This window comes from Gossypium hirsutum, chromosome D02 (assembly GCF_007990345.1).
Source record: "Gossypium hirsutum isolate 1008001.06 chromosome D02, Gossypium_hirsutum_v2.1, whole genome shotgun sequence".
Taxonomy (NCBI): Eukaryota; Viridiplantae; Streptophyta; class Magnoliopsida; order Malvales; family Malvaceae; genus Gossypium; species Gossypium hirsutum.
The window spans coordinates 66,371,684-66,384,158 of NC_053438.1; the positions used below are offsets into that span (position 1 = coordinate 66,371,684).

A 12,475-nucleotide genomic window follows, 5' to 3' on the forward strand; every position below is an offset into this window, starting at 1 on the left:
TATTACCAAGATCTTTGTTGTGCTTTCTAGCAGTTTCGAAATACTTGCATGATGTATTCTATGTCTTTTCCTTTTCCCATTTCCATTTTCTACTGTATTATTCCTTTTGTGTGTGGCTATATTGAATTAACAACATTGACTCATTTTTCTCGTAATTGTTGCCTTCTTTCATCTAGAATAAAGACAATATGCTACTATGCCCTTTAATATGTATTATGACTATATATTAGTAAGAAGTTTTTGCTTCACACCATAATATCAACTCTGATTCTTAAATCTCTAGTTTGATGCATTATTTTATTTGATGAGTCAAGGTTGCTCAAACTATGAATATGGATCATAGAAATACGGATAGTTAACAAGTACGATAGCCACTGTGTCCGAAACCATGATGCTTGTGCTAATTACCCTCCTAGGAATTAAGGGAAGTGTAAGCTATATTCATTGCCAAATATAGACATCATGAATTTGCTTTTAGCATATTGTTTTCCAGGCTCATGAACTCATTCAGGATGAAATGCTCTTACTTGGAGTAGCAACAACTAAAGTATGGCCGGTGCCTGTGAACTGATGCTTATCGTTGAGTCAGGTAAGAAAAATATGTTCTCCTGGTCATCATTAATCTTGTAGAAATCGTGGAATAGGGGGCAGGCTTACATCCATAACCCCTTCCAGGATTTGAACTACTCGACCAATTGATGGCCTTTGGATTTCAGATCTTGGATACACCAACAAGCTACTTTACATGTTCTTGAGAGTTCTAAATTGGCCATCTCCATTCAGTCTGCTATCTAAGAGTTTGAGGAGATCCGTGCGTTCAATCAATTGTCTAGCAACCCAAACTGGAAAGAATGTACCTTCTTCATCAATTGTGTGTTGGCAGTTTCTCCTTCTTGATACAAGTTCCAAAAGCATCATTCCAAAGCTGCAAACATCAGCTTTGTCTGTTTATTTAATCTAAGCTTACTACCCGGGAGCCAGGTGTCTGTTGGATGATCAAAACTTTGCCACAATATTGTCGACGAATTCAGATCGTCTTTCAAAACAAGACTCCCATCATCTAAAAGAACTACAACTACAGAATTTGAGATGGCTAAGCCTGAGCCTTGGCTAACATTTGTAGACCAAATTGGCACTTGAGACTCATTGAACAGAACTAAGTTACCATCAGAGATTTTCAAAACCGATAAATATATATCATGGATAGGTTTATCTCTGTTTGCAACCCAAACTGTAGTGAGCTGGGACACTTTTTTGAACCACATCTCTATATAATAGTTGGAAGACATTCCTGGTCTGAAGAAACCAAGCTGGAAGACTCCGCCAGCTGAATCAATGGTTTTACAACCAGAAAGAGATTGGTTTCTGGAGATGGTATCAACTGCAAAGCAGACTTGGGTTTGTAGAGACAAACACATGAACAATAACAACACTGAAAACATGAACCAGGCGGGACTAACTTTCTTGGTCTTCATAGCCACAACTGCAAGATAATTCACAGCGGTGGCTGCAACAACAGCAATATTTATTGAAGAAAATGCGATACGTATAAAAAACATATATTGCAATTCAATAATAAGACCGGCAACTCGCGAGTAAGCTCCAGCACCGGTCTCATTACGGGATGGGTGAATTCAAAGCCTTATCCAATGGTTTAGGTTACGTATTACTATTAGTTACACCATAATACGTCTCTTAATTTGCTTCAAGAAACTATAATAAAATTTTGATCAAGATTTTTATATTAACTGGCTCAATGCATGATTGATATAACAAGTAAATTTTGATTGTTGTCTCTAAATTACCGATATAAACCAATGTCTCAGATGTTACACAATTGATCACTAAAAAATAAGGTAACAAACAATTATACGTAAAACAAAGCTTTATAACCACAGAAACATGCATACCATGTTACATTTATATATCGCATGATATGAAGCAATGCTTCGCTCAAATTATGCAAGCAACATGCTCCAATCTCCATAAAGAAAGCAACTATTAATAGGAATGGCTTGCGTATTAGGAAAATAATGTAAAAACAGCTCTGAAATTACAACATATTTACACATGCTGAAACCAAACTACCGTAACTTATTTCCGGAAAATGTTTTTCAAGATTCATGAACTCATTGATGATGTGTTACTCTTCGCCTGAGAAGACGCAGTTGAGGTGTAGCTCGGTGTCTGTGAACTCTGGTTTGAAGATGACTCTGTGAAGAAGACTACATGCTCCGAATTGTCCCCAAGCACTTGTAGAAACCTCGGAATTGGAGGCAGGTTCACATCCAAAACACCCTCTAGGATCTGAACTACCTGACCCATTGATGGCCTGCGAGTTTCATCATCTTGGACACACCAACAAGCCACTTTACATATTCTTGATAGCTCTTCTTCAGGGGCATCTCCATTCAATTGGGGGTCTAATAGGGTAAGCACATCATCGTCTTGGGTCATTACGCTAGCAGCCAAAGTCGGAAAGAATCTAACTTTTCCATCTTCAGATTGTTCAGAGTTTCTCCTTCCTGACACAAACTCAAACAACATCATCCCGTAGCTGTAGACATCAGCTTTAGCTGTAACCGGGACTCCTGAAATCCACTCGGGTGCAAGATAGCCCCTTGTCCCTCTCATAGTTGTCAGGACCCTGCTGAAGTCCCGCCCGATAAGCTTTGCCAAGCCAAAATCTGCGACTTTGGGACAGAGTTCAGCATCCAAGAGAATATTCTCTGGCTTGATGTCACAGTGAATAATACAATCTCTGCACTTCTCATGAAGATAAGCTAAGCCTCTAGCCGTACCAAGTGCAATCTGGTACCTTGTTTTCCACGTTAGAGCTTTAGATTTCTCTTCATGGAAAAGATGGGCATCCAAAGAACCATTTGGCATGTAATCATACACCAACAGCTTCCTTATACCTTCAGAGCAGAACCCTCGAAGCCGCACTAGATTAACATGCTGGATCGTCCCAATTGTGCTGACCTCTGTGCGGAACTGCTTCTCTCCCTGATTGATGCTCTCAAGCTGCTTCACAGCGATGACACTCGAATCTGGCAACGTTCCTTTGAAAACAGAACCAAAGCCTCCTCCCCCAAGCTTTTCAGAGAAATTCTTGGTTGCACTCTGTAAATCCCTATATCCGAAAGCTAGAAGCGAGCCGTCAACAGCTTTCGGGTTTATCGTTGTCCGCCGCCTCCATCTCCAGATTCCAAATATTACAAGGACCAGGACTAAACTCACCGACCCTGCAGCTGCTCCAATAATGATTCCATTATTGTTGCTGGAACTGGAAAATTCAGATGCCGCTAATCGGAGATATAGAGTTTTGCCATCGCTAGCATCATCCGCAAGTTGTTGCAGATCCAAGAGTTGGCCTATCCAAATTCTACACCCATCACTGTCATAAGCATAAGCAGTGCAAGAGCAATTCTGAAGGCAGGTTGATTCACATTCCGATATGCTCGTAGCGGTCACAGGCTGAGCATTTTGAGGCAATTTCACGTTGGGGCTTGTTAGAAATTTATCAGGCTTTCCATTAGTAAGGGTGCGATTCTCCTTACACTGCAGCTTGGTTGTCCTTTCACACCCATCAGAAAAATCGCTCAGATTCCAAGCGGATTGCGACTTTTGATGGAAACCTCTCAAACAATTACAGAAAGGCAAACCTCCCTCGGTGCAGCTGCCAAAAGCCCCACAATAAGCATAAACCTGGCATTGTTGTCTCGGCTGTGACCAAAACAAATTCCACTCCTTGCTACCTTCCAACCAAGACAGTTGCTTAATCTGCCCCGAAATATCCATAACAAATCGAGATATGGTATCAGGATTATAAAGCGAATAAGTAAAATAACTCTCGTTTTCGTCTGAATAAAAGCTGAAGTTGTAGATATAATTCAATCTCATTTCTGGAACTAAAGTGAAAATCCTTGCTTGTTCATCCCAGGCTCCACTCGTCCAGTATTGTATGGTCCTATTCCACAGAATCAAATATTGATTGGTTCCTTCGGGATCTAGCTCCAGAGAGAAGAGACCCGGCGCAGGATCTTCTGAATTTTTCCATGAAATAAGAAGTTGACTTTGATTGGTTCGTTTATTTAAGCTAATCTTACCACCAGGAAGCCATGTGTGTGTGGGATGATCCAAACTTTGCCACAAAGGTGTTGTTGAATTGGGACCATCTCTTAGAACAAGATTCCCACTATCTTCAAGGACTGCTACTACAGAACTTGAGCTGCTTGAGCTAATATTGGTGGACCAAATTGGTACTTTGGACTCGTTGAACAAAACCAAGTTACCATCAGATATTTTTAGTTCTGAAGATTGTGTATCACGGACTGGTATCTCCCTGTTTGCAACCCAAACTACGGTCTGTTGAGTGACCTTGTTGCCGTACCATATGCCTATGTACTGGTTGGAAGAATTACCTGGTTTGAAGAAGCCCAACACGAAGTTTCCACCCGATGAAACAATGGTCTGATTACCGGAGAGAGACCGATTTGCTGAGATGGTGTCTGCTCCTAAGGAGAGTTGGCTGTTGAAAGAAAACCACATAAAGACTAGTACAGAAAGCTTCAGCCATGGATCCATGGTTGTAAGAGGATTTCGTGGCAGGGGAAAACACAGATATTTCAAAGGACAATTCAAAAGGCTATTTAAAACACGAGACTAAACATGTCGTGAGGAAACAATGGCTGCTATGGGGGGTAGTTTTATTGTTGCATCTCAATCGAAGCTAGTCGAGAAGACAAGTATGGCCTTTGTTTTTTCCTTACAGAACATGGGCGTTTTAGTAACCTCGTATCGACACAGCATCAATCATTCTCGGTCATTGATAATACAAATGGAGGAGAAAAGTCAAAGAAATAGGTTGTTTTGAAAAGGTCAACTGGACCGCGTAGCACTTCTCCCCCCTCTTTCATATACTTATGATTTACTCCAGTGCTGTTGGTTGGTTTTACACCTGCAAAGCTTACCTCTATCTACCTTAAATCCAAGTGCTTAAATATATGATGACAATTTAAATTTATATAATTTAATTTACTTATTAAATTCTATTTGAATTATAAAAACCCATGAAGTTAGATTTTATCCAAAAATAATAATAATAATAAACATGAATTATTTATTAAAAATAAACAACAACAATTATTTGATATCCTTAGAGTACAATTTTTAACACTCTTCAAATAAAGTTAGATTAATATATTATTTATCTTCAAAGTTACCTAATTATTATTTTGATATTTAAGATTTTTTATATCAATTTAGTACCTAAAGTTTTCAATCTGTTTTCAATTTCTCCTAACCATTAACACCATTAAACAAAAAAGGCGGTTCCATATATTTAAGATTTTTCTGAATTTGTTTGACAATTTTTTTATATTTTCTCTTTTTTTTGTGTTTTGTTTATTTAAAAAATAAAAATATGTTGTAAATACATTGACAATGAACATCTATAACCCCATTAATCCTTCATTAAAGTGATGAGATAAAATTCTCTAGCTCATTTATAAAATATGAGAGTAACTTAGATGTTTCAATGAAACAATTAAGGCTCATTTACTTCATTGAATGTAAACAAACTTATAAATAAAGTTCATTGTAAGTGAAATTTGAATACGAGAAAAATTCTCCCATACTTTTCTTTTACCTTTTACTTTTTATTATTGTTTTCTTAATTTTTCTATAACACGTTATCAATATGATTATCTTTTTTTATTGGTATTATATAGAAAGTAAAGTTTGATCCTACATAAAATAACTATTAAGACTTATAAACCACCATTAGGTTTTCAGTATTAAACAATTTAAAAAGAACAAAGTTGGTTAAACTTCTAGGGATCACTTCCTATTCTAATTTCTTAAATTTACGGCTCTTCACATATTAAGCAAGAACTATTTGTCATAGGCGTTAGATGCCGAAATTCACTTAGACGCTAAAGGTCTTGGAAATATAATTGCCAAAGGTAATGAGGCATCTAAACAAGATAAAGCCCAAGCTATGATTTTCCTTCATCATCATCTTCATGAACGATTGAAAACAGAATATTTAACTATAAAAGATCCACTTGAATTGTGGTACAGTTTAAAAGAAAGATATTAACATCAGAAAATAGTAATTTTACCAAAAGCTCGTTATGATTGGATGCACTTGAGGTTGCAAGATTATAAAATATTGAGTATAATACTACAATATTTAAGACAAGTTCTCAATAAAAATTATGCGGAAAAAACATAGCTAATGATGACTTATTGGAGAAAATTTTCTCAACTTTTCACGCATCTAATGTGCTCATTCAGTAGCAATATAGTGAAAAAGGATTTTAAGAAATACTCAAAACTAATCTCATACCTTTTGATGGCTGAGCAAAATAATGAGTTGTTAATGAAAAATCATAAAAGTCGTCTTATTTGTTTTGCTTCATTTCCAGAAGTGAATGTGACAATACACATTAATTATATAAATGAAAGAACTCGCAATCGTGTTCATAGTCGTGGTCGGGGCCATGTCCATGGATGTGGTCGAGGACGCTAAATTATCATTACCAAGGTGCTAATAATTATTATGACTACCAAAATAAAAATAAAAGAGAAAAGAAAGAGAAAGATGATTGTCCAAACAATCCTTCAAAAGGTGTTGAATATTTGTGACATTGATGTGGTATGAGCGGATATTGTTCACGTACCTATTGTATGTCTGAACATCTTCTAAAGCTTTATCAAGCCTCCATCCAAAGGAAAAGAAAGAATATTGAAACAAATTTGGCATATCGAAAAATGTAGAGGCTAATCTTGCTCACAATGATGATGGTTTTAAAAACTTTGTTGATATAACCCATTTTGATGTAGAGGATTTCTTTGAGGCTAGAAATCAAGAATTTTAAAATATATAATAATATTTTATATTTCTTTAATGATTTTATAATTCTTGTTATTCATGTTTGTGTGACTTTAGTATGTTTTGTTATAATTTTTGAGTATTTACAATATCTCTTATGATGTGCTTTGTTTTAATGAAAAATATGGATCTTTTGGTTGAATCCAAAATCAAGAATGAAAACACATGTCTTGTAGACAGTGCTACAATGCATGCTATACTTAACGATAGAATATATATATTTTTTATTTAATTGCAAGCAATAAAAATGTCAACACTATATCTGGTAGTGCAAAATTATTTGAAGGCTCTGAAGAGCTATGATATTATTACCCCAAGGGGTAATGTTTATTATAAATAATGCACCATTTTCGTCAAAGTCCTGGAGAAATTTGTTGAGTTTCAAAAATATCCAATGAAATGGATATCATATTAAGACTACAAATGAGAAACATATTGAGTGTTTGCAAATCTAAAAGTTATATTTGGAAAGAAATGTGTTTTTGAGAAATTACACGCCTTATCTTGAGGCTTGTGATATACAACTATTAGTACAATTGAAACACAAGTCATAGTAAACCAAAAGTTTACTAATTCAAATACATTTACTATTTGGCATGACCGGTTAGGCCATCCCAAATCATCAATTATGCGAACATAATTGAGAATTCACATGGTCATCCATTGAAGAACTAGAAGGTTCTTCAATTCAAAGGATTCTCATGTGTTGTTTGTTATCTTGGTAAATTAATTACTAGTGCATCAACAGTTAAGATTAAGATAGAATCCCTTGAATTTTTTGAACATATTCAAGGTGATATATGTGGGCTCATTCATCTACAATGTGGACCATTTAGATATTTTATGGTTGTAATAGATATGTCTACTGATAGTCACATGTGTGTTTATTTTCAACTCGCAACCTGGCCTTTGTGAGATTACTTGCACAAGTAATTAAATTAAGGGCACAATTTTCAAATTATGCATTCAAGACAATTCGTCTTGATAATGCTAGTGAGTTCACATCTCAGGCTTTCAATGACTATTGTAAGTCTATTAAAATGAAAATTAAAAAATCCAGATTATATACAAAATGGTCAAGCTTAATAATTTATTAAACACCTCTATTTTATTACTAGAACATTACTTATGGGAATAAAGTTTTCTAGTTTCAGCATGGGGATATGTTGTTTTACATGTTGCAGCATTTGCATGCTAAACCAACAAGTTATCATAAATTCTCCTTATTAAATAGGCTTTTGGTCAGAAATCAAATATTTTCCACCTTAGAATTTTTGGATGTGTGGTATATGTTCCAATTGCTCCACCACAACACACAAAGATGGGTCCTCAAAGGAGATTGAGAATATATGTTGGGTATGAATCCCTTTTAATGATTAAGTATCTTGAACCAACGACAGGAAATCTATTTACGACATGGTTTTTCGATTGTCACTTTGATGAAAAATATTCTAACTTTATGGGGAAAAAGAAAACAACTAGTAAAAGAAATTACATGGGATGCATCATTACCATCTCATTTAAATCCTCAAATAAATCAAAGTGAATTGGAAGTTCAGAAGATAATACATTTACAAAATATTACAAATCAACTTCCGAATGCATTTATTGACCTAATAAGAGTTAATAAATCTCATATACCAGCTGAAAATGCTCCAATAAGAATTGATGTTTGTAAAAAATAGCACGTCGGTAATGACAATTTATCGCAAAGAAAAAGAGAGAAAAATAAAGAACACACAGATTTTACGTGGAAACCCTTTCAGGAAAAAAAATCACAGGTAGAGGAGAAGATAATTCACTATGTCGAATTCGAATAATACAATAGGAGTAGACTATGTCTATTTATAGGCTTGTAAAACCATATTCTAATGAGAGTGTAGTAAGATTGAAACACCTTATTCTAATCAATATCAAATAGATGGAGTTTAATAAGGTTTAAAAAACCTTATTCCAAACTAAAATAAAATAAGTATAGTTCTATAGGGATTTTACTTTTATTTTATTTTACCACTGTATTTTATTTAAATAAGGATTCAGGTCACTTAATTCTAACAATCTCCACCTTGACACAAATTCTCAATGAATAAGTTCTTCATCGCGAACTCTCAACGAACAAGTTCTCCACCTCTTCCATAAAACCCCTTAAGGATTTAACTTCAACAATGAACACCAATCAAGTCTAAGCAATGCTCATACTTGGTTATAGGAAGTGACTTAGTCATCATATCTGCAGGATTTTCATAAGTAGTGATTTTGCTCACAACAATATCACCACAAGCAATAATATCACAAACAAAATGATACCAAACATCAATGTGTTTTGTTCTCTCATGAAACATTTTATCTTTTGTAAGGAAGATGGCACTCTGACTATCACAAAATACTGTATTGATTTGAAGGTCTTTATTGAGTTCACTAAAGAGCCCCTTCAACCAAATAGCTTCTTTACAAGCCTCAGTAATCGCCATGTACTCAGCTTCAGTGGTAAACAAAGGAACTGTAGTTTGCAAAGTGTCTTTCCAACTGATTGCACAACCTTCGATTATAAAGACATAACCTGTGAGAGATCTTCTTCTATCAAGGTCTCCAGCAAAATCAGCATCAACATACCTAATAACTCAATCTCTAGTTCTTCCAAACTATAAGCAAACATCAGTAGTACCTCGTAAGTATCTTAAAATCCACTGAACTACTTTCCAATGTTCTTTACCGGGATTCACCATGTATCTGCTAATTGTACTGGCTGCATATGATAAATCTGGACGTGACCAAACCATAGCATACATGAGAGATCCCACTGCACTAGAGTATGAAACATGTGACATGTACTCAATCTCATCATCTGATTGTGGAGACAAAGTAGATGAAAGTCTGAAATGGGCTGCTAAAGGAGCACTAACAGGCTTAGCATTCTGCATATTGAATCTGCAAAGAACTTTCTCAATGTACCCCTTCTAACTTAGGTACAATTTACTTGCTTTTCTATCTCTGAGAATCTTCATACCAAGTATCTTCTTTGCTAGTCCCAAATCTTTCATCTCAAATTTTTCACTTAGTTAGGCTTTGACCTTTTTTATCTCTCATTTATATTTCACTGTTATCAACATGTTATCAACATAAAAGAGTAGATACACAAAAAAACCATCACTATTTTCTTAAAGTAAACACAACTGTCAAAGCTATTTCTTTTAAAATCATGAGAAGTCATAAAGGAATCAAACCTCTTGTACCACTGTCTTGGTGGTTGTTTCAAACCGTAAAGGGACTTTTTCAGCAAGTAAACATAGTCCTCTTTTTCTGAGACTGTAAAACCCTCTGGTTGTTGCATGTAAATATTCTCTTCAAGTTTTTTATGCAAAAATACAATTTTTACATCTAATTGCTCAAGCTCCAAACCATGCATGGCCACAATACCAAGCAAAGCTCGAATCGAACTATGCTTCACAATTAGGGAGAACACATCTATGAAGTCCACTCTTAAAATTTAACTGTAACCCTTTGCAACAAGCCTTACTTTATATCTGGGTTCTTCAACTCTTGGAGTCCCCTTTTTCTTTTTAAACACCTATTTATAACGAACAACCTTTTTACCTTTAGGCAATTTGACAAGATCTCATGTTTTGTTTTTGTGGAGTGATTTCATCTCCTCTTGCATAGCAAACATCCACTTTTTTTAGTCTTCACAACTAACCACCTCAGAATAATTAGATGGCTCTTAGTTTCATCTATATCTTCAGCCACATTTAAAGCATAAGCAACTAGATCAGCCTCGACATACTTTTTTAGAGGTTTAATTTCTTTTCTAGTTCTGTTTTTGACGATAAAGTATTATGGTGAAGAAGCAAATCTATTTTGAATTTTTGTACTAGCTTGAGGAGTCGACTCTGTTGTAGATTCTACATTAATCTGATGTTCCACCTGCTTTTGATTTTTTTTATTGGAAGAGCCTTTAAGAGATAAGTTAGGTAGCGTAGCAGTTTCATCAAAAACAATATATCTGCTAATCACAACTTTTCTATTTTCAGGACACCATAACTTATACCCTTTTACACCAGCTTTATAACCAAGAAAAACATATTTAATGGATCTCGGTTACAATTTTACACTATCAACATGAGCATACGCAGGACACCCAAAGATCTTTAAATCAGAATAGTTAACAGGATTACCAAACCATACCTCTTGTGGAGTCTTTTTCTAAATGGCAACGAATGGAGATCGGTTGATAAAAAAACATGCAGTATAGGCTACCTCGGCCCAAAATGACTTTGGTAAGTTGGCATTTGACAACATACATTGAACATTCTCCATGATCGTTATGTTCGTTCGTTTTGCAACGCTGTTTTGCTGTGGAGTATGACGAACTATCAAGTGTCTCACGATCCTTTCTAACTTGCACAGTTTATTAAACTCATCAGAACAGATGTTTAAGCCATTGTCTGTGCGGAGGTATTTTATTTGTTTTCCCATCTATTTTTTAATCATATTTTTTCAAGACTTAAATGTAGAAAACACATCGCTTCTCTGCTTCAAGAAGAACGTCCATACTTTTCTGGAAAAATTATCAATAAAAGTTAGCATATAATTAGCTCCACCTCTCGAAGGCACTCTAGATGGCCCCCACAGATCAGAATGAATATACTCCAACATTCCCTTCGTGTTATTGATTACTCTGGTGAATCGAATCTCTTTTACTTCCCAAAAATACAGTGTTCACAGAACTTCAGTTTGTAAATTCCTTGCCCATCAAGAAGTCCTCTTTTGCTCAATTCTGCCATGCCATTCTCACTTATATGCCCTAGGCGCATATAGCAAAGTTTAGTAATATCATCATCTGACAAGGGAAAGGATGCGACAGCTGCATCACCAGTAACAGTAGAACCCTGCAAAACATATAACTTGGTAGTCTTTCTTTGCTTCTTCATCACAATGAGGGAACCTTTGGAAACCTTCAAAACTCCACTTTCAGTTGTGTATTTGTACCCATTTGAATTAAAAGTACTCAACGAAATTAAATTTCTCTTCAATTCTGGAACATGTCATACGTCACTAAGTGTTCTGACAACTCTATCAAACATCTTAACTTTAATTGTTTCAGCACCTGCAATTCTACATAAAGTATTATTTCCCATCAAAATAACACATTTAGACACTGTTTCGTAAGTTGTAAACCGATCCTGATTGGGACTCATGTGAAAGGTGCAGCCCGAATCAAGGATCTAATCCTCGCTCACTTTAGAATTGTTGATAGAAGCGACTAGAAGTTCACCATCACTGTAGTCTTTTACAACATCAGCTTTACCGAAATTTTTTGGTTGTTTTCTATTTTGATTCGTAGCCTCCCTTTTGATCTTGTTTTGCAGCTTATAACACTCAGATTTAATGTGTCATTTCTTCTTGTAGAAGTTATAAATTTTACCTCTGTTTGAAGACTTCGATCTACCATTAGATTTACCGTGAGGATTCTATTCAGATCATCATCAACATTCTAATCTTGTCTTCCACGAACAATGAGACACTCTCTTTGAGAGTTGTTTTTAACCACAAGATGCTTTATTTTATTATACGAGGTTA

At 35.4% G+C, this 12,475-nt stretch overlaps 1 protein-coding gene across 1 annotated transcript; it reads right to left on the reverse strand.

Moving 5' to 3' along the window:
- Positions 1 to 1,870: 1,870 nt before the first annotated feature.
- Positions 1,871 to 4,887, reverse strand: LOC107909313 (G-type lectin S-receptor-like serine/threonine-protein kinase At2g19130). The gene has a single exon (XM_016836791.2). The coding sequence runs from the start codon at positions 4,585 to 4,587 to the stop codon at positions 2,122 to 2,124; it is 2,466 nt and encodes an 821-aa protein (XP_016692280.1). The 5' UTR covers positions 4,588 to 4,887; the 3' UTR covers positions 1,871 to 2,121.
- Between the last annotated feature and the right edge of the window lie 7,588 nt (positions 4,888 to 12,475).